The sequence below is a fragment of the Schistosoma haematobium genome, chromosome 1 (assembly GCF_000699445.3).
Source record: "Schistosoma haematobium chromosome 1, whole genome shotgun sequence".
Taxonomy (NCBI): Eukaryota; Metazoa; Platyhelminthes; class Trematoda; order Strigeidida; family Schistosomatidae; genus Schistosoma; species Schistosoma haematobium.
In genome coordinates, this window is record NC_067196.1 from 71,303,758 (window position 1) to 71,327,892 (window position 24,135).

The 24,135-nt window shown below is 38.9% G+C and overlaps 1 protein-coding gene across 1 annotated transcript; it reads left to right on the forward strand.

The window, feature by feature from the left end:
- Window positions 1–8,188: 8,188 nt before the first annotated feature.
- MS3_00002030 (uncharacterized protein) lies at window positions 8,189–23,292 on the forward strand. Its single transcript, XM_051209585.1, has 5 exons — window positions 8,189–11,973; window positions 13,147–13,257; window positions 14,778–14,889; window positions 20,231–20,532; window positions 21,891–23,292. The coding sequence occupies exons 4-5, from the start codon at window positions 20,239–20,241 to the stop codon at window positions 22,134–22,136; spliced, it is 540 nt and encodes a 179-aa protein (XP_051075042.1). The 5' UTR covers window positions 8,189–11,973; window positions 13,147–13,257; window positions 14,778–14,889; window positions 20,231–20,238; the 3' UTR covers window positions 22,137–23,292.
- Window positions 23,293–24,135: the final 843 nt, after the last annotated feature.

Consider the following 24,135-nt stretch of genomic DNA (forward strand, 5'->3'; position numbering starts at 1 on the left):
GCATATATTACTCAAATCATCAAGCTGCACTACGAGGCAAGCTCTAGGAAGGCAAAAGAACACATTACGTCGGTTAATGGAATCAAATATGAAAACAATGAATAACAACTAGAAAAAGCTGTAAAGGAATGCCTAGGAAAGGTTTGGATGGAGAATGCTGGTGAGCAGCCTATGCTTCTTCATGAGAGGGTAACAGGCTGTTGGGGACGTTAGACCTTCAGAACTCACTTGAGAAAGGACCTAATTTTGTAATTTTATTTAGAAAATCCGAATTTCTTTGTCTTCGCGCCATGGGCGCTCTTTTCACCTTCATGTTATAGTTCCCACTTAGGAGAATCTTAAATCCTGTCGTCCGTTGTGTCTTTTAGTATGCTATCTTGTAACTCTCCCCAAGGACGGTTTTGTGCTGTATGTATAGTTTTGATTTGTGTTTGTTGTAACCGCTCGTTTCTGGCTGTTTTCGGAATATACTCCCCCATTCCAAGCTTGGACTTCTTCCTCTAGTTATCGGGGCTGGGACGCATCAATAGCTAGCTTGTTGGTCTTTGGTCACCGAGTCTTTATTTTGAATTGCAGTCCAAGTGAACTCGTAACCGCTTCAAACGTAGCACAGGCGTAAGTAAGTAATGTCCTATCCACTTCCAGTGTCTTTTCTTAAGTTCCTCTCCATCTAAAAGCTGGTTTGTTTTCTCCCACAGTAGGCTGTTGATGTCGGTATCCGGTCAACGGACATTTAGCATCTTACATAGACGATTGTTCATATATAATTGTTCTGTTTTGATGACGGTTATGGCATTTTTCGAAGTTTTAGCTTCGTACGATAGAACTGTATTGACCTTTGTATTGAAGGTTCTAAACTCGATGTCGGTTAACAGATAGTTGTTTTGAGTTTCATGTTCTTCAGCAGTGAAAATGTAGACTACACTGACTGTCATTACCTGCATTTGTTGGTGTGTATGTGAGGTCCAAATAGTCTTGTTGCATCCAAGCTGTCCGTTGTATTCCGCACTTCCCTCAGATGTGGAGGTCTTCATAATCTAGTCAACCGTTAGAAGAAAAAGGAAGGGAGAAAGTAGGCAGCCTGGTCCAATCGTAGTTCTCACTTGGAGTGCATCTGTTGAATATGAATTAAATTGGTGTTCCCGCGTTATACATAGTTAATCTTTCCTTCATATCAGTTGTTGAATATAATTCGTTTCAGTAATTATATGCTCGGCTCCAAAAGTCGTGTGGTTCGAGTCCATCGCCACTACAATACCCTCCTACAAGAATCAACGTGACGTTGGTTTATTACCAAGTCGATTGGGATTGTCGCACGACGGAGGTTACCAATAATGACGAGAATCCTACGAGTGTTCATAAGCGGAAACAAAATTCGGAAAGAAAGTAACAACAACTGATCGAGGAATACACGTGGTTATTTCAAGATGTTTGGTTTTGTTCGTAACACTTGAAAAATAAAAATCTACGTGAAGATTATATAGTAATTGAACAAAGTGGGATTACAACAATTAAGATGCGTAGTCATAGCCGTTGGTTAATAACTTAATTTATAGGTGGTGCAAGTATTTTGTGTCAAGAAGTATTAAAAACAATCAATATTGTAGAAATGTTAATATTGGCATTGAGTTTTGTTTGTATTATGATGCCAAACAACATTCATGCCGGTCAGCTGTCCATATGAGTTGATTCTCAATTGCATCTGCATTAGTAGGCCAACTGAAATAACAAAAGTATAACCGTGGGAAAGAGGAATTTCAACAAATGTTCCAGTTAGTTTGTTAGGTTTGATACAGTTTATTTAGTTATAGGGAGATTTCCTCAACCTCAATAAACTGGGTATTATTTGAGAATAGTAAATCGTATCACAGTATTCCATACATCAATATGAAGCTTATAATAAGGCAGTATAAGTATGTAGAGTTATGATCTTTTTTGCTATTGGTAATATAATAATTGTGTGAATTTCGGACAGATGGCTAAGAGCAACTCGATAAACATGAGTGTATTCGTGAAAGACATGCCTTAGACTCAATACTCTGATTTGCAATAGACTGTTTATATTTACACCCACCGGCTGATGGTGCATACAAGTTAGTTGGAAGTACGAAGTTTAGCATGAGGTGGAAAACGACTTAATCGAGATATAGTGATTATAAGTTGTTGAAATCCACTAGGCTAATGTGCCGCGATTATATGTGATGTGGAATTGCACGATGCTTCCGGTTAAATAAATCTTTGCGAGATAATGAACAGTGAGTGATGCCGATGTGGTTATCAGGAAAACATAAGTTGTAGCCAAGGGGATTGCAACTCCTTACTCATGTCTATGATAAGGGTTTGAACCAGTCGATGTCGGGCTGAATTCGAAAGTGTGTTCAGTTTGCAGGAGATTTGCTCGACTGTTTATGCTGATGATTTGCATGTATGATTGTGTCGCTAAACCTCCAATTAGACTGAAAAGGTTATAAGATATTTACTGAACGAGCAACTGATAGAGAAACATATTGTAATAATCTGTAATATACAAAGACAACGACGAAAAGTATTCTGTTTAGTGGTAATTCTAAGCCAGTTTGTCCACCGAGTTTGTTAACAGTTTTATCAGCTTCATATTGCGTGGTTTTCAAGTCATGACAATGCTTTTTGACGATATCCAGAAACCATCATGAATAACTAGTTGTAGTTTCGATTGAGCACTAACCAGTTGGAAGTAGGTATAGTTGTTTTAGGTGATTCATAAATAGTAGGAGTTTGTAGAGTTAACGAATCCAATCTACCTGATTATATTATAAAATGCTATCTAAAAATATTCGTCTACAAAGTCTTAATTGTAATACCAGGCTCCAAAGGTTTTATTTTAAATGCTTGTTTGATCAAAAACTACGTGATAAATTAGGTATTATACTAGTGCAGTAAGATAGTACCTAGATTTGGTGACTTCATTGTCTAAACTGTGTTCACCTTTTTAGGCAACTAATATGATAGACCAATTCACAAACCGAAATACGAATAGCAATACTGACTATGGTGGATTTAGTAAAAAATGTTAAAGGCGATTCAAACGATTGTTTAATTTAAAAGGCATAGAGACATATCGCAATAAATGTTCAGGCTAGGTCAACGTACTGGTTAGTGAGGAGTACAATAATTTAAAAATGATAAACTTGTCCGAAACCTTTTAAAAGTTAAGACGACTTGTAGAACTACGGTAAGGAACAAGACTTGTTACAATATAGACATTTCATAAGAAGTTACTGAAGTTAGTTTGTGACATTTATAAATTTGTGGCAAAGGTAATTGAAACTAAAAAATGTCAAATAACTTTACAATCTAATATGTTTCGTCCGTAAACAACACATTTTTATCGTAGTATGTTGTAGTATAAAGCTATTACATAAGTCTTATACAAAAAACGCTTTGGGAATGGTTTGTATCAAATATATACGACTAGTCTATTTGAAAACATATATATATATATATATATATATACATATATATAAAGTACAAAAACAATAAATCATCCAGAAAAATATTTAAAACTCGCCTGGATTATTTTCAGTATTTAGATTATCGGATGGATTTGACGTATAAAAAAGCCAATCACGACGAATAGTACAAATGTAAGAGTCCAGCTAATTATTTGGTTGTCACTCTATGAACCATCTAAAATGACCCTATGATTGGAGAAAATTTATAACTCGAACTTATTACATGTTTCTGGAGTATTATTCTTGTTGTTTGGCAATTGAACTAGAAAATTGGAAATTAGGTAGGCAGTGTTCTAAAGAAAAGATATTGCAGGATAGCCTATCGTTTAAAACAGTGCAACGTTAAGTGAAGAAGTAATATGAAGAGTTAGGTCCAGATAAGCATTCAGTCCTTGGTCATGTTGCTGGCCAATGTTTATTAACGTCATTTAAAGACCATATATTTGCTAGAGCTCGATGTTTTAACAAGTTTATTTCGCTGAAGCATGTAAATTCTATTAAAGCTTGTCAGTAAACCACCGTAGCTAATAATGAATATAGATTATCAGTTATTAGTATCGATTGAACTAGCAAGCTATGAATATTAATCAAAATTACAATAAGATAATACATGTAAGCAATAATCAGGGGAGTAATAGAATAATGTTTAAACATAAGTGAAAGTTAGTCGAGAAATTTAAAGTGAAAATAAGGATTAATAATAGGCTGTGTTTCTTCAGTCGGGCTTACCAATATTGAATATGAGTTGAATAAACATTTCTGCGTTCTCCATAGTTAACCTTCTCTCTGTGTCATTTGTTGGATGTGTCGTTTCAAAAGTTGTGTGGTCCAGGTCCAATGCCATTAAACATCTATCATCTGTCCTCCATGCGGGACATTGCGGTGTAGTCAATCATATGAATTCCGGATAATAGTGACAATATCTTCAGATGCACCAAAGTGTTGAAGTTAACTCCACAAGGTTCTCTTATCCACCTTATCAAAGGCCTTATCATATTCAGTGGAGTTGGTGTATAGTGACGGGTTTCATTCAAGTGACTGTTCAACATTGATCCGTAGCGTCTCGATTTGGTCTGTGCATGATCAATCCTTACGGAGTCTAGCCCGTTGGTCTACCATGGGGCTGTATCTCCTCGCGATGCGCCACTGCCATATGGGTCAGACCTTGAGGCCAAAGGCTCGGGGTGTGGCCCCCTAAGAAAACCACCTGCTTCGGTCTGGGCACCCGGGCAGTATCACATCCCACACACATACAAAATGAAAATGACGATATTTAGTGAAAATTTCGTTCACACTTCGATTAACAGTCAAAAAATTCACATTATTATTATTACTATTATTATTATTATTATTTACTACGTCATTTATTCACTCCCTTTTATTCCCACTTTGTGTATCCCTATTTTTCGACTTATAAAGCAGCTCACCTATGGTGGAAACTCAGTTCTATCTAAACGCTCTCGAGTCACTGCCTGTTTGAAAATTGTATGCTACCACCAAATTCGAGTAATGAGGCAGTTTTCCTGAAACCACGTGCACCATTCAAACTAACTGCCTTCAACGTTCGCACCCTTGTGCAAGTCGGACAACAGATGGGGCTAGCTATGTCTTTGGAAAGTCTTAATATCGACGTTTGTTGTCTATCCGAGGCCCGTATTCAAGACTCTGGTGAAGTACTACAAATTCGCTCTCCATCTTTCGCTTCTAAAAAATTGTGTTACGTGCGTTTATTCGGGGATCCTATGGCATCTCCGTCTGGTCTTGCTGGCGTTGGTGTCGCACTAAGCGCTAGAGCTGAGGCAGCACTAGTCGATTGGATCCCCATTAACAGTCGGTTATGTGCTGTTAGATTAGAAAGTTCCATCAAAGTGAGAAGAAATCGGCGTAGAAAACGATGTCTTCTCGTCATCTCCGCCTATGCCCCGATAGATTGTAGCCCGGATGCAATCAAGGATGAGTTTTACCACCAGTTATCTGTTCTTCTCCAGAAAGTGCGTTCGACAGATATTGTAGTACTAGCCGGAGACTTGAATACTCAGGTCGGGCGTCTAGGCATGGAAGAGAGTCGTTTAGGTGGCCGATAGGGACTCGTTGGTCGCAGGTCAGATAACGGGGACCGTCTACTGCAACTGTGCACAGACCACAACCTGTTTCTGGCTAGCACTAACTTTCGGCACAGTCATCGCCGATATGCCACCTGGCGTCCTCCCTCTTCATCTCAAGCCTGGACTCAGATTGATCACATCACGATCAGCTACCGCTGGCGTGGTTGTGTAAAAGACTGCCGCTCCTTTTGAAGTACCTATTTGGACTCTGATCATGCCCTGGTCTGCGCCAATCTTACCTTACTTTTGAGTGGCCAACGAAGTGACCTCCACCAAAGGATTGATGTCAGCAAGTTGGTTGCAACTTCTGTTGCAAGTAAGTATCGAACCGAGCTAACTTATAGGCTAGCTACCATTCCACCGAAAAGTATAGGTGAGCATTGGTTGCAATCGCATGACGCCATGAAAGTGGCGGGTACAGTCAGTTGGGGCTTCGAGAAACGTCCCGCCTCTAAGCACTGGGTTTCTTCAGGCTCCTTACAACTCATTGAAGTCCGTCGGTCTACTTGGGGTGGCCGTGAGTTTGATCACAAACGAAGGTTGTTATGTAATGAAATCGGTCAAAGCTTACGTAAGGACCGAGAAGCCTGGTGGTTGAAACGTGCTAATGAGCTGGAAGCAGCAGCTGCATCTGGTAACTACCGGAAGCTCTTCCACCTCATCCGAGCCACTGGCAGCAAGACGTCTGGTGTGAGTGAAACAATCTGCGAGGATGATGGGATGCCAATCACTAACGTCCATCAACGTCTTGGAAAATGGGCAGAATTTTTCGAAGGGCAGTTCAACTGGCCCGCTGCTTCGGGCTGTAGGTACGGTATGTGCTTTGCACCTTCGAAGTGCAAAGTACTTCTACAAGACTGGCAGGATTCTATTCCTGTACTCACTCTGGATGGTGAGCAGATAGAAGTAGTCGAGAAGTTCGTGTATCTGGGTAGCTGCATAAGTGCTGGTGGGGGTGTGAGTGATGAGATCAATGCATGTATAGTGAAAGCCAGATCGCCTTATGCCAACTTGGGCCATCTTTGGCGTCTTCGTGATGTCAGTCTGGCTGTAAAAGGCCGGATATACAAAGCGTCGGTGAGAGCAGTTTCGCTCTATGCTTGTGAAACCTGGCCTCTCCGAGTTGAGGACGTTAGACGACTCTCTGTGTTCGATCATCGTTGTCTCCGAAGGATTGCTGACATCCAGTGGCAACACCATGTTAGTAATGCAGAGGTTCGGCATCGTGTGTTCAGGCACAGAGATGATAGTTCAATTGGTGTCACCATCCTGAAACATCGACTTCGGTGGCTTGGACATGTTCTACGAATGTCATCCCAGAGAATTCCATGTCGTGCATTATTTGCCGACTCTGGGACTAGTTGGAAAAAGTGGAGAGGTGGTCAGTGTATGACATGGTGTCGTGGCATGAAAGAAAGCTGCAAAGGGCTGGCTTGTGTTGGTCCTTCACGACTCCCTGGTTGGGGTCCGAGAGACGGTGCTACACAGTGGCTAGAGACGTTATCTGATACTGCTCAGAATAGAAGCCAGTGGCGATCCTGCTGTAACCTTCTTTTACTTTCTTCATTAAAAAAATGGTTATATCTTCCTTAACTGAAAGATTGCTTCTGATTGTACCTTTCCGTTCCCCCATTATTACCATTATTATTACACTACCTTACACTGATCTGTTCGTTATTGTCTTTTCTATTTTCTTTTACGCCCCTTACCTTCTTTTTTTCGCTTCCCACTCTCATTGTTTGTGTGGCGCATATATATTTGGTTTCCTCTTGTACCAATATTTATGTGTTCGAATAAATAAATAAGTATGTTTTTTATTTGTGTGGCTTTGCTGATTAACAAGCATGATGGTGTGGAAATAACTTCAATCCACCCATGCCTGTAGGGCAGAACACTTTGTTTAATTACGGCTCCTTATGGTCTAGAGGAATGTCACGAATGGTATTGATGCTGATTTGTCATGAAGAATACCTCATTAAATCGTGTTTAGAAAGTTGAATTGGTTTCAATTCCTACCCAGTAATTTTATTACAAACAAACTAGACAATTCGCTAAAAACGAAGCATACTCTAGACCTTATAAAATCTAAAAAAAGGGCTCCAATAGCTTTGACAAAAAAAAGGAAAACAGCAATTTGTGTGTCACAATACTGTTTTGAGTACTATATTTTATAAATGAACATTATCCCATACTCTCAGCTTCGTTCTGAACCACCTCCATTCGTCATTTGTTTATCAATTTATACCATGTAAACACATTTCCTTTAACGTATTAGAATGCTCTTGCTTAATAACTACTTCAATAAGAGAGGATTTGACTGAATAGTCATACCTTAACTATTCCTTCGTTAACACTGTCTGCTCTGCTTCTCGTCTTTTCTTTTTCTTGCACCCTTTTACAGCCCCCTTGAGACATGCCACTGAAAACAGATATGGAACGGGTGGTCCCGTCCTGCACCATCATAAAATCCTCAGATATTACAAAGGGATATAAGGTTGCGACTTCTAGAAGCTCCTGATGATAATAGAAATAAGTTAATTTTTTCTTCGCGTTGGCCGCGTTTTAACGCGCCAAATTATTTAAATAATGTGGCACCCAGGTGATTTGTGTTGTGACCCCCTCTTAAGGTATGCTGCTTAGTCTCATCTGATTTTACGCTAGTAAACTTCATGTTGTTCCATAGTAATCGGTGATCGCCTTATATACCGTCATTGTTTTTTTCTTCATAAATACGTGGGATTCCACGTTTAAAGTGGTCGGCCGGACGAGTTTTATTGGTAAAACAATGATAAGTCGACAACCTTAGGCGAATTCGGGAGTGAGTGTAAGGTTAATCAATTCAGAATGCAGCCTTCGTGTGAAAGCTCTAAAACATAAAGTAATAGAATCACAGATTAGTAATTTTAAATGTTCACTTTTCAGTAATAAGGACAGGTCTATCGACCTATGTTAATCCTTGAAGTTTGTAACACTGTGGAGGTCCAATATCGTTTTGAATATATCGAAAGAATGTGGTATTACGTGTTCTGGCAGAAAATTCCAGTAGTTCACTACTCAGTGCAAGAAACGAAACTACAGATGTAGACAATTTGATCTCGGTTTTTGAGCTTTCTTATTGTTGTTAGTGTTACATATCGATAAGTTGAGCTAGAGTTCATAGTTGTGCAATATGTACGGACACTTAATCTTAGCTTTGTATCTTTTAACATTTAACTCTTAGCACTAAAGCTTCTGAACACTAACTTAAAACCCCTATACTCCCAACGTAAACACATTTGGCTCCATGTTCATCATGTTTGGTTCTACCTTCTATTTCCAGACTGCATTTTCCTCATCATGTTTGTATCTAATTTTGGGAGATTGTTGATAGAGAGAGCACCAGTTCCAGAATTGACAACCTGAGTAGAGTACATAAGACTTTAGCCAGATGACTTTTATCCTCGGTCGTGGAATAAATGCATATAGTGAAAACAGTAGTGATGAAAAAATATTCTGTCAGCAGTATGGTTCAGGCTGAAATGAGGAATCCTTTGTTGACCCCATCGACCTGGCAAGTGTTCACCTTCATATATAAACTGGACTTTACATATATATATCCTTAACAAGTATATGTGTGATCAGATTGCTCGAAACGTATTGCGCTAATATATCACACAGTTCCAATGATCTCCATCTTCTTATTACACTATTCGAATTTGTCAAAGGAACTAATTGCTTATAATGTTGTACTAACCATTTTGGTTAAGAAACTGGAGTCAGTTATTTCAAACAATCTTAACGGGACTCTAGCTTCCTACCAGAATGTATAGTACCATAACAATATAACCGCAAATATACACAGGATAGTTCTCGTCAACAAACGATTCCTCATTTCAGGCAGAACAACAGAATATTTTTCATTGCTATTGTTATCAATATATGCATTAATTCCATATTAGCCTGTTTTACCAATAAATTTTAAATACACGTTTGCATAATTTCATCAAATTCTTTTGTCATCAAGTTAGGTTTTTAGTCGTAGCCTTTATTGAGTTTTGATTTCTGACCGGATTTTCCATCCTTCAAGACGACTTATCAGCGATAAGCATTGTCACATCGCTGCAAGTTCATGACACGTCCTCACTCTCGTGTTTTGGCCATCGCGTTTGTCATAGTCATATGTATCCTGTTGTCTACCTACATATATAATGTTTGTGAGTAAATTTTATTAACACATATGCCTTAGAATCATAAAAGGAGCGTGAACATTGTTAGACGTAGAGGTTTTTCTTCTGAACTGCAATACTTCGGTAAGAGTTACAAGGTTTTAGAAAGGTATTTTGTTTTCTATTCTTTGTTTGTCTACAACTTATTCATCAGGCACACTGCTTGTTTAGAATTCCTTTAATATATTTTCTCTTTGAATTGGTAAACGGTGCACTTCATACGTGCTAGACACTGAAATAATCAACATAGTGTAGGGGTAGGTTGGAAGAAATCTAGGGTCGGCCAGACCAAAACATGGCACAAATCCATAAAGTCGCTGACAAGTGGACTGAGCCATGTTGGTAGGTGTAGACTACCTGGTTGGGATCCGCGAGATGATAGCAATCGATGGTTAGAGACCTTGAATGACATGGCTCAAAATCGTTTGCAATGGCTCAGGTGCATCCACTCTCTTTGTTTTCCCAAATTCTAGTCTTTTGAATTCTTCATGTCCTTTTTTTTCTCTTTCCAAATTTACTTCACTGGATTATACTCTTTGAATAACATATTCAAACCCTAATTTTTCCGATTACTGCTAAAAATTTTACTACCTCTACCACTATGGGATTTGAATCGACAACTGCATCTGTGTGCGTCGACAACTTCTGATCAGCCCTAATGGATTGGTGTCTGACGAAATCTCAGCACGGATTCGAGAAGCTCGTTTGGCTTTTGCCAACGTACATCACCTATGGCGAAGGCGAGATATCCGTCCACCAATTAAGGGACGAGTATACTACGCGGCAGTTCGTTTTGTTCTACTTTACGGCTGACAAACGTGACCACTAAGAGTAGAAGATATTCGTAAGCTAATAGTATTTGACCACAGATATCTTGGAAATATAGCTCGCATCTACTGGGATCACTGAGTAAGTAATAGTAAGGTTAGACACAGGGTATTAGGAAATGATGGTAAGTCAGTTGACGAAGTTGTGAATCTTCATCGACTAAGATGATTGGGCCACGTGTTGCGTATGCCTGAACACCGATTACCATGACGCGCAATGCTGACTAGTGTTGGGGATGGTTGGAAGGAAGTTAGGGGCGACCAAACCAAAACGTGGCATCAGTGCTTTAGGTCACCAACTTCTGGTCTGAACCATGTTGGTAGATGCTGGCTACTTAGTTGGGGTCCGTGTGACTATTGTAACCAATGGTTGGAGACTGAGTGACATGGCTCAGAATCGATCACAATGGAGTAGGTGTATACACTCTGTGTTTTCCCTTAAATCGTGAGATTACAATTACTCTATACCTTTCTAATTCTTTGTTCCTGAATTATATCCTTATACACAATCTTTTATACATTACTATCATTGAAGTAACTAATTCTATGAATTTGGTGTTCATCTTGTTGTGCTAATAAGGTGTGTCGACTTGAACCGACGCATATATGTTCCTGACCCTACGTTGTAGCTGACTGACAATAAAAAAAACGTACAACCGAGTTAACTTAATAATATTAATATGGGAAGAAGAAAAATTAAAACCTAGCTTAGAAACGTGATTCTGATCCTCAAATATTTCTTATATACGATAACTACTAGCAGCCGTAACATGCTTAAATTATAAATGCCTGAAAATTGTTAAACGTGTGGGATGGGAACTGCAGTGATATTTTGCTCAAGATTTACAGAGAGGTAGAAGATGAATGTATTTGCGTAATCGTTGGAGATTTTAAGCGATATTCATGGAAGGTTTTCAGTCATTCTTAGCAGTCTTGGCAGTTGCTTCCAGCAGGCTTGCATTTTCGTACTCGGGCCGGACTAACATTCACTGTTTCCATAGATTAATGTCATATTCTAGTCGAATAAATAAAGGCAGTTATGTCCTAGTAAATAGTCCACTTTGATCGTATTTACTTCAATTTTATGTCGATTCATTTTTCCTGTTTAACTCGTATTTTAGATATTAGGGCCTCATCACCGAACTCTACTTGTCGTCATACAAAACAAAGTCCCATACTCGTTGTTGACGAACTAGGATATCTGTGTAATTATTTTAACCTCCTGACAAATAGTTGTTGCCCGTTTCAAAACTTAACACAGCGCTTTTTTTGTCATTCATGCAAATCTAATTACTGCTGTTCTATCTACGAACATTGTGTTTCTTGCTGCCTCAATCCAATTAATGTAAGTTACAGCTTGCTATTGTAGTACTTTTTACTATTTTTCAAAATTTAAATGTTAGTAAATAAGTACATCTGAAGCTCCAACCACAAGTTTTTAGTTCAGTTCCCGTTTTATCTACCAATGTTTAAACAATTAGTTGTCACCTTTAGCTCTTATAAAATAGATATGACGCGACCTAAATGTGCGTTATTATCGAATTTATGTAAGTTTGAACTCAATGATCTCTACAACCCTATAGTGAGAAAACTTGTTTAACTTTAGTTTTAATAGTTCGTAAAAGATACAGTTCTATGTAGACTCTTCTGTGGAACGTAACCATTGAATTGGATTTGCATCTTTAAGATGAGCTTGGTTAACAAATTTCTGGGTTGGCTCTGAATATCGGAAGCCAATAAATAGAATAGGAGCCTCAACCCAGTATGCAAAACATGCCACTGACCTCAGAAATATTTACACGAAAACTTAATCGTAGTTTCGAGGTATGTGTATACACATATTACATGTATCTGCAAAATCAGTTTTTTGTATTTTGATGGCACACCACCTGAACATGACATGCAAGTAAAAACACTCGAAATAACGAGTACAAAACATATCTCTGTCATATTGAGATTCTCAGAAACCGTAACAACTAGAAGGCTAAAACATAGACCTTACGTTTAACGAAAGTCAGTGGTTAATATTCAACTACCCTGGAGTGATTGAAACGACATGTGACTAACTTGCCTTTTTTAACATTTTTCATTCAATCATGACTACAACTCAATGTGTCAAGTTTTAACTTTCCATTTTCTTATTTTCGTAAATTCCTAATAAACAATATTCTTGAACTGTCATTTTACTTATCGATAAATACTTTGCTAAATCTCAATTTCGACTCCATCAAAACTCTTCCAAAAGATTTCCTGCAATGTTATGAACAATTCGTCTTAATTTACAAGCATACTAAATGGAGACTTATCTTTGAATCTCCTTATAGGTTGGTATCGGTGGTGACTCTTAATGGTATGCGTTCTGTTCACTTAATTCTGAACGAATCAATGTCGACTCGGTGGTCAGAACGTTTGACTTTCAGTCGTTGAGTTTCATTTTGCTTAGAATTTGAATTGATTCGATTTTTATTTTCAACTAGGCAAATATTAAGCTGCATTTCTCTTTTATGTTACATTTAAGAAATCCCTGTGGAATAAAGTTCGGAATCTTAGTGCTAACTATAAACGTCATCTACAATTAGCTACAGATGCATTCGAATTTTGTATAGCAGTTTGTAGAACTTCTTCACTAGTAAGTATTTATTATTGCTAGAATTGATCACTGTTAATAGTAGTTTTAACTTTTTTATATTATTCCTATGTTCTTACTTACGCCTCTAATAGTAAGCTTACCAACTCCGTTACCCAATTTTTTAACGAGATCAATGATCCCCCAAATGCCCTGGTATGGCCGAGAGCGGGGTGGGTCCGCCCTCCCTCTCGAAATACTCTCACACGGCCACGCGTATACAGTCTTTGCCAGGGAAGTCCTACTCACTGCCTTCTCGTGGTGGAGGCGTTGTTTACGAGAATGAGAGGACGAAAAGCGAATGTCCGGCGCTTTAACCGGATCCCAAACCAACGGTGCACATTGGCTCCAGTATCCTGCGGGAACAAATGGCGTATGAACCACTTTTCGGTCACCGGCTACCATGGGACTATATCTCCTTACGATGCTCCACTGCCTTGTGGGTTAGACCTTTAGGTCAAAGGCTCGGGGTGTGGCCTCCTAAGATAACCACCTGCTTTGGTCTGGGCACCCGGGCAGTATCACAGCCCACACGCAAATGATGAACTCTCTATATTTATGGAAACTACTTTTCTCGCAAACTTCCACATTCATAAGCTTCCAGTTAGAACACTAAGAACCCCAGGGAGTGGTCGAAATTACCTTTATTTGTTTAGATTCATAACTCAATGTGTTAAATAAAAAACAGGACCACAACACAACCATAGTACAAATATTAATAGATACGTAACTAAGATATTCCTAATTCTAATCTGAGTAACAAATGTATAGTCAGTAGGCTGAAAAGCTTATAATTAAGGTTATACAATTCTCATAATATGACTACCTGATAAATAATCATTAAAATGTACCATCTAGTTCGCCAAAAATTATCTGTCCATATTTCAGATTTCTCTTTCCTTTTGTCTTCCTAAGAATTATCATTATGTGAAATGTCTTGGTGTTTTGCATTGAATTTAATGTCTCCTTGCGTTGCATTGGCTAGTCTTCTCACTAGATAGCTCATTCAATTAGGTAGTACCGAAGTAGATGTTCGTTAGAAATATCTAGCTCAATCCAGGTTCCTTTATTTCCTTTAACAGGCTTAATTCGTAATAGAATTAAGCTTAACATTACGATGTTTACCTAACACCAGTCAAGCTTCAAGTAAAAGTTGACGTGATCTGATCTCTGTCACTTAATAATTATGACAGTTTGTGTCGTTTGGGTTTTACATATCAATAAAATGCAAGCATATTGCCGATGAATAAAGGGATTTTCCGATCCATTATTAGGAATTTAATATCATGGTTCCAACAGTAAACAAGTTGAATTCCAAAGGTCCCCTTAAGGTCAAAACAATGCGAGTCATGCTAAAATGCATGAAGCTTAATTTAACGGCTTCTTGTCAATCGCATCCTATTGCAAAACTCAATCTGTCGGGAATTTGAGTCTGTATTTCTTAGGTGATTACAGTTAATTATTTACAGAACCTCCTACACACTCAGTATTAAATATTGTACATTTGCACTGTTGCATTTTAGAGTGTCTTGCATGAAAATCGGTACCGCAATTTGGAAGAACTTTATTGCTTTGGGCTGAAAAGTTCAAATACTCCAACACACTGATTGACTTATCAGTAAATTTTTATAGATTGTAAGTCTTACTTCTATCTACATAAACTTCCCATTCTGATTGTAGAATAACCTTACCATTGTATGTTTATTCAGGTGACTAGTCTCAAACAGAACAAGGGTGTGAGTAAAGATGGATGGTGGGTAGCAGTGAAATCCAGGACGCGCGTTTCGTCCTGTTTTGAACTCGTCAGTTGTGTGTACATGGACTCGAGTTGGTGTTCACTCCGGGACTCGAACCCAGTACCGCCCACTTCAAATGCCATCATGTTATCCGCTTAGCTACTGAATCCTGATAGCCACTAGATTGTGAAATGGGGAGAAGTTTAAATTCATTTTGTTTTGTTTGTTTGAATCTTCCCATTGATGTTTAGGACTGCAGTTGATTTACACTTCCTCATCGTATAAGCTAGTGGCTATTGAGACTCAGTAGCTAAGTGAAATAAGACAACGGCGTTCTAAGCGGACGGTACTCGACTCGAGTACCGAAGTAAACATCAACTCAGATGCAAGTGCATCCAGCTGACGAGTCCAAAATAGGACGAAACGCGCGTCCTGGATCCTACTGATGCCCACCACCTATCTTTGCTGATAATGCTTGTGACTTAAGGCAACATCGAGGCAATCCTCACAGGTTGCACATATGCCAATAACAGACTGACCAATTGCAGTCATAAACATCAATGGGAAGATTCAAATAAACAATACAAAATAAAAACAAGGGTGTGTTATGGGCTGCAGTGCTATTGGCCACATAAAATATTATCACCGATTCTTTTCAGTAAGCATATTTTACTGATTAGTGTCAGTAAAAGATTTAGACGTAGTTTGTAGCAGAACACTGATAAACTATTTTCGTACTTCTTCCATTTTGTTTTTGAACTTTGTATTTTACCTATTCTCAACATTCATCTCTTGATTCTTACACAACTACTATTCTACTGACCATTCATCAAAATATTCTGTTCCTTCTCTTCTTCATATATTATGGAACGTAGCAGCTTCTTGATTTTCGGACAATTACTTTGATTATTATTAATCCTCTTTCTTCCAATTACCCAATGTTAATTTATGATCGAAATGTCATTATGTAATTATTACGCAACGTATCTACTCGATGAGTATTATTTCATTATTGTAAATCATATATATATTAGTGTGGATCCATGATGAAAAACAAATTGAAAAGAAATTTCTTCGCTCGATTCGTACCTTCTTTATTTACGAATTACAGTCATTTAGTTAACTTCTGTCTATGACCTGACCGTTGTTGCTACCTTGACGTGGTGGTCGGGCTTGCCTATCGTGATGAAGCAACCGAGCTATACTGGCTGGAACAACCGTTCCTCAAGGTCCTACCATGTCAGACAGGTCGGTTGAAGAGCGGTAAGACTGAAAGCAACAAACCCAAGGTCCGAAGGCGAAGTCGTACTGCTGACTGTACAGAGGTGTGATAGCAGTAAGGTGTTTCCTTCAGACAACCAGCATGACAGCGATGCTGCCTTCCCACATGGAGGGGTGGGGTTAGAAAAGGTCGACCCTAAAAATGCACACCTCACCTTACCTCACGGATTTCCGTCTCCGGCGGTAAGGCCCTTTTGAAGAACGGAGCTAACACGTCAAAAACCTCCCACGAAAAGGCCTTGCGCGACCGGCCTCAAGCAGTTGTCCCTTGGGCTCTGCGGTCACGCTCTCAGGTCACTGAGACCACCTCTAATCCAATTTCCTTTTCAGGTACCTCCAGAAGAACCCTTCCTCGGTGTGGGCAACCGGGAAGTGATAACCGCCCTCATACCTCTAACAGCACCCAAGATCACTGTATTCATAATCAACCTTCCTCTTCACTTCCTTTTATTCCTCCTACATTGACTTTCAACTCTAAACTTCCTCTTTCGGCTTCCTCCTCAAGTGTCACCATAGCCAACGATTCTAGTGCTCAAAACATTGTCCCAGGTCTACTGAAACCTCACTCCAAACTACACATTGGAGCCTTCAACGTACGCACCCTATGTCAAATCGGTCAGCAGGCTTCCTTGGCTAAAACCCTAGAGTCTCTTTCCATTGATGTATGCTGTGTCTCCGAAACACGCATACAGGATTCCAGTGTGGTTATTCACTTGACCTCACCTCGGCAAAACGGAGAGCCAACGAGATACACTCTATGTGTATCTGGTGACCCTATGGCCAGTTCTCGTGGACTGGCAGGTGTAGGCATAGCACTAAGCATGAGGGCGGAACAAGCACTGCTAGAGTGGATCCTCGTCAACAGTCGTCTATGTGCTGTTCGGCTAAACGGCTCCGTAAGAACTCGGAAGGATAGGGACACACGTCGTTGCCTTTTCGTCGTTTCTGCCTACGCTCCCACTAACTGCAGCTCAGATGATGTGAAAGATGAATTTTACAGAAAGCTTTCTGAACTTCTTCAGATAGCTAAACGCTCAGACATAGTACTCGTAGGGGGTGACTTTAATGCTCAGATAGGTAGCTTAAACCAAACAGAAAGGCATTTAGGTGGATATTTTAGCATTCCGGTACAACGAACAGATAATGGTGATCGTCTGCTGCAACTATGCTCAGACAATCGCTTATTTTTAGAAAACACAAATTTTAAGCATAAGGAGAGACATCGTCTAACATGGCGATCCCCTACACCAAACCAACGATGGACTCAAATAGACCATATTGCCATCAGTCATCGTTGGAGAGGGTCGGTAGAAGCTTGTCGCTCATTCTGGAGTACCTGCTTGGACTCCGACCACGCCCTAATACGGGCACGCATCTGCTTGCGCCTCACTGGACGCAAAAAGGCACACCAAAAAGACCCATTAGAACTGAGTTGAGTAACGAGAAAACCAAAAATAGGTTCCAAGAACAACTGAGTTCACAACTAGGTAGTTCTGAAGACGAGGCTGACCCAGATGTTGCTTGGAAAGACATGCAAGCAGCTGTGGAAACAGCAGTGACATCTATTAGCGACTTAAACCACAGAGTTACAAAGAACCATTGGATTTCTTCAAAGTCTATCACACTGATGGATTCTTGCAAACTCGTCCCATCAGGTTCCGAACATGAAGAAGAGCGACAACAAATCAGATCTAGGTTAAGAAAAAGTCTAAGAAACGACCGTGAGCAGTGGTGGGCAATGAAAGCAAAAGAGATGGGAAAGGTGGCGACTATAGGGAACACAAGACAGCTTTACAGACTAATAAAAGAAACTGAAATTAATAAGTCAAATGTAAGTGAGATTATATCGGAAAAAGACGATACTCTCATCTGCTCCCAGTCCAGACGTTTAGAACGATGGGGGGAACATTTCAGAGAACAGTTCAGCTGGCCTTCAGCTACTCTACAACTACCCTCCATTCCCAGACAGCGTGAATGGAACATTGAAGTAGGTCCCCCAACTCTAGCAGAAGTTCAGGAGGCTATAGTTAATCTGAAACGAGGAAGAGCAGCTGGTCCAAATGGATTGGCTCCAGAGGTCTTTAAGGATGGTGGTCCAATTTTAGCGATTAGGTTGACTAATATTTTAGCTAAGATCTGGGAGTTAGACGTTATCCCATCTGACTGGTCACAATCACTCATCGTCCCAATATATAAGAAAGGGTCGAAATCATCCTGTGACAACCACAGAGGGATTAGTCTAACTAATATAGTATCTAAAATACTAACCTCGATAATTATCAGACGCCTAACTAAGACTCGTGAACTGCAAACACGAGAAAACCAAGCTGGCTTCAGACCTGGTCGTGGCTGCATCGACCACATATTCACCATTCGTCAGGTTCTAGAACACAGGCATACTTATCGGCGTCCGACAATGGTGGTCTTTCTCGACTTAAAAGCAGCATTTGACTCTGTAGATCGCGAGATTCTGTGGCAGTGTCTGTCATTGAAAGGCGCACCCCAGAAGTACATAAACCTTGTAAAGGCTCTTTACTCGAACACTACTAGTCGAGTCAGAGCTTATGGCGAACTGTCATCTACTTTTGCAACCTCAAGTGGTGTCCGTCAAGGCTGTCCACTTTCCCCATTTTTGTTTAACTTCATCATAGATCTACTGATGGAAATAACTTTCTCGTCGACTGAGTTCTCGGGTATTGATCTCCATCCAGGAGGTCCACTTATCGACTTAGAATACGCAGATGACATAGTCCTGTTTGGTGAAGACGCTGACAAAATGCAGAGTCTTCTGGTAGCACTGAGCAACAATGCCAGGATGTTTGGAATGCGCTTCTCTCTCTCTAAATGCAAGTTGTTGCTTCAGGACTGGTCTGCGTTAACACCTGAACTAAGGATAGGGAGTGAAGTAGTCGAACCCGTTGACAACTTCACTTGGAAGTCTGATCAGCCCTAATGGGTTGGTGTCTGACGAAATCTCTGCACGGATTCGAAAAGCTCGTTTGGCTTTTACCAACTTACGTCACCTGTGGCGAAGGCGAGATATCCGTCTATCAATAAAAGGACGAGTATACTGCGCGGCAGTCCGTTCTGTTTTAATTTACGGCAGCGAAATATGGCCATTAAGAGTAGAAGACACTCGTAAGCTACTAGTATTTGACCACAGATATCTTAGAAATATTGCTGGCGTCTGCTGGGATCACCGGGTAAGTAATAGTGAGGTTAGACACAGGGTATTAGGAAATGATGGTAAATCAGTTGATGAGGTTATGAATCTTGATCGACTGAGATGGTTGGGTCACGTGTTACGTATGCCTGAATACCGATTACCACGACGTGCAATGCTATCCGGTATTGGAGATGGTTGGAAGAAAGTTAGGGGCGGCCAAACCAAAACGTGGCATCGGTGCTTGAAGTCACTAACTTCTAGTCTGAGCCATGTTGGTAGATGCAGACTACTTGGTTGGGGTCTGCGTGACTATCGTAACCAATGGTTGGAGACTCTTGGTGACATGGCTCAGAATCGATCACAATGGCGTCGGTGTATACACTCCCTATCTTCCCTTAAACTAAGAGATTAAAATCGCTTCATACCTTTCTTTCTACGAACCGATTTTTTCTTCTTGTACTATATCTCTATATGCAATCTTTCTCTTATATATTACCACCTTTGACATAACCACTGCTATGAATCCGGTGTTCATCTTGTGCGCTGATGCGGTATGGCAACATGGACCGATGCACATATGTGCCTGGTCTTACGTTGTAGCTGACTGACTGACTATGAATTTCATTGTATTCTTTCCTTAATTTCAAAAATCCAGTATCACAACGCTTTCTTTTAACTTAGTTTACTGTAGTTTTAAGGTAGAGTTTACATGGATTCAAAAAAATATTTTAAAGTTATTTTCACCTTTATTAAAATATCTTGATCAGTATCGTCACTTTCTTCATTTATACAGTCATCAATATGTCACTAGATCATTGTAAAAATTTGGCCTACTATCTACTAACTACAAATTATGCTCCATATCAAAATGAAAAGTTGCAACACTTGTTTGGTCATATTAATGATGATAAAAGTGGTAAAACACGGAGAAAACCTCTTTCGAAAGCTCCTACTACTGCAAACACCACTAACAGTGTTACTGTCAACATATCCTTGCCTGTATTATCTAGAAATACTCAACAAAAGAAACATTATAATTTCTTAATAAAAATGCTTAAACGTGACAGTCTCTTGCCAGAATCACTATGGAATAACGTAAGTGAACTTTCGTGGGCTATATCTTGAATGTGTGTACGTTCAGAGTGTAATATTTTCCTTCAATTTATTTGTCCATGAAATACGTTCTTATCTGTAATTGTCGGCATACAACATCGTAAATGTAAGAATCAGTTGGAAGCAACCGTTTAGCGGTCAAATTAAATCGTCTTAGATCAGTAGTCATCAAAGTAAGTTACTCTTACTGTGATGCACCTGTAAGATTCAGTGCTCTGTATTTTTTGCATATAAGATCCTAGTGTAAGTCTATGACTGCTCTATTTTCAAAAGCAAAGGATTGAGTTAGGCATTATGTAAAATATAATCACCGAAGGGCAACACCACGTGTTTAATATGGAGATTATATTTAAATGTCTTTATTATGGCAACCAGATGCATCGATAAGTTGACAACGAACATATTTTATTGAATGGTAATGATGTACCAATAAGTACTCCGTTTCCTCAGTTTGGTTCTTATAGACCTTCAGCAATATTATAAGGTAACATAACTACAGAGAATTACTTGTGTCCGATTTTTTACTGCTATTTTTTATCGATTCATAATTCACTGAAAAGGTTATTAGCTTGACGTTGATTAATCAAAAAGTAGGACAATTGTTAAATGCACACTTATTGTGAATTGACTTGAACGAAAGAAACTACTGGGAGAGATAAGGAGTATTATACAACTATTTCACTCTAGTCTTAAACTCCTTAGCGGTCTGCACATATACGACTTCATACCTAAAGTGGATTCCAATAATTCACCTCATATATAACTAATATATTATCAGCAAGTTACTGCCTTCTTATAATCGGCTAAGTTTTGGAGGTGAAGATTTGTCACTGGAATTTCTAGAAATCTGTTTCTAGACTATTCACTAGTGAACACACGATCATTAGTATTATGTTGGTTTTGTGCGGATCCTCTCATTACTAACTGAAAATTAACTGAAAACAAAATCCATTATGTAAAATTTATCTGATAAGACTTTTTGATGAAGTAAAATAAGCTTTTGCTCCACTAATAAGCATCTAAAGAGTATTAACTTTGCAGTATACATACGAACTCGTGTCAACAATGTCAATTCTCAATTTTACATAACTATCATCCATTGTTATCTGTGATACCTGTATCATACATAGTTGAATCCCATCGCTTAAATTGTTTCACAATGGGACTCTGGGGATTTTCCTTGAAACCTGTGACTAGTGATATAGTTGATTGCTGAATGTTAAGATAGTTCACATTAGCTGACTGACTTAAGTTATAAAAATATTCTTTCTGTTTTTATCTTGTGGTTGTTTTAAAATAATTCAATAGTTTCATCATTCTTTTTTCTATTCTGTCTAAAGGTTTATAATCAACTATGTGATAATTTTGTTCGTGAATTAAATTCTTTGCATCGGAATTTTCATCAACTCACATCTACCAGTGCATTTGTTAATTATGTTATTCAATATTTGGGACGTTCATTTAGTATGAAACATAATATTATTCAGTTAACCGATATTGGATTATCAGAGTCATTTAAACATAATAATATTGACAATACTTCAGTGAGTAATAAGCTTCGTTTAGTTTGTGTTAAAATAGTTTGATTAGTTTCTTCATTGGTTGTATAGCTTTAAATGATCCTAAATTGTTCGTTGTATACTTCCATTTATTGGTGATTTTCCTCTTTTTTATTTATGTTATACCTTTAGTTTTGCAAACTATTTCACAAACTTTTAAATTTACAAGTGTATGTAATTTGTGTACTTGTTTTCTGAAATGTTTTTTTTTACTTTATCTATTCTCATAATGCTTCCCATGTTTATTTTTATAGATCCAGAGATATTCTTTTTACATTTGTTTTCTTTTAACGATAAATACATTTTATTCCTTATCCTTACGGAAACTATGTATCCGAAAATTTCTTTTATCCCTTCAACCCTAAGTGTATACATATTTATTTTATTTTATTTTAAAGTTCCTCTACTGTCTTGGAAAAATCGACTACATTTTTTGATATTACTAAACAGTAGTATAAATGAATTGGTTTTATTAGAAGTGAACATTTTGTTTTATCAAAGTACTTTGTGCTTCATTTCCGTTTAATTTCTTTTTAACTAGATTTCATTGTTAGCAAAACACCTAAATTAGATTTGAATTATGAATTTATCTCGTTGAAGTATCACGTTTTAAATTAGTCAGTAAGCCACAAAGTAAAACCTGTACGTATGTACATCGGTTCAAGTTGTCATACCCCAATAGCACAGAGGGATGAAGTCAGGCCAAATCCCGGAATAGTAGAGGTAGTAACAGTATCAGAGGTAATAGGAAATATTAGGCATCGAAGACACTGCTCGTAAAGAAAATATAAACTAGCGAAATGAAAACAGAAAAAAATTATGAGGAATTTAGAATCTTAGGAATCGGGGGAAGACAATAAATGGATACACTTGCGCCGTTCCTAACGATTTTAAGCCATGTCATTCAAAGTCTCTAACCATTGGCTACAATAATCACGAAGACCCTAACCAGATAGTCCATACCTACTTACATGGCCGAGTCCAATTTTCATTGACCGATGCCCTGTTTTATTTTGGTTGCCCTCAGTTTTTTTCCAGCCTAGTCCTGCACCAGAAAACATTGCCCGTCAAGATAGGCGGTGGTTGGGTATACGAAACACATCCCAGCCACCTCAGTTGATCACGATTTACTACCTCATCAGTCGATTTACCGTCCTTACCCAGTACTCTACTCCTAGACCAGGTATTTCTTACTCCGTGGTCCCAAAATAGACGAGCAATGCTTCGTAGACTTATGATCAAATACTGGTAACTTACGAATATCCTCTATTCTTAATGGCCATGTTTCACATCCATAAAGTAGAACGGAGCGGACTGCCGCACATTAAACCTGCCCTTTGGTTGAAAGATGGATATCTCGCCTACGGCATAAGTGATAAAAGTTAGCAAAAGCCAGTCGATCCTTCTGAAGCCCTGTCGAGATTTTATCCGACACCAGAACATCAGTAGTGATGAGACTTCCATAATAAGTGACGTGGTCGGTGCGTTCAACTATTTCACTTCCTATTACCCAAGCCCATCCTGAAATAACATTTGACGGGAGACAACCGCATCCCAAACATGTTTGCATTGTTGCCTAAGGTGGTCAGAAGGCTGAATTTTGTCAGCATCTTCCCCGAAAAGAACTGTATCGTCTGTGTATCCTAAGTCATCAAGGGAATTTGGTGGAAGATCAATCCCTAGAAAGTCAGACGATGAAAGTGTTATCTCTGAGAGCATGTCTATAATAAACTTAAATAAAAGTGGACAACTCTGATGAACACAATTTAGAGTGACCAATTCCGACAACAGTTCATCGTATGCTCTGACTCGACCAGTAATGTTCCAGTAGAGATTCTGTACATGGTTAATGCACTTTCTTGGTACGCCTTTCATTGACAGACAATGCCCTAGAACCTCACGATCAACAGAGTAGAGTGCTGTCTTAATATCAAAGAATGGTGGGACGTCGAAAAGTATGGCTGTGTTCTAGCATCTGCCGGAATGTGAGTATTTGGTCTATACATCCACACCCAGGTCTGTAACT

Coding starts and splice junctions, on each gene's coding strand:
- MS3_00002030 (XM_051209585.1), top strand. CDS start 20,239: ATGTCACTAGATCATTGTAAAAATTTGGCCTACTATCTACTAACTACA. Junction 20,533..21,890: donor CAGAATCACTATGGAATAAC/GTAAGTGAACTT, acceptor TTCTGTCTAAAG/GTTTATAATCAACTATGTGA.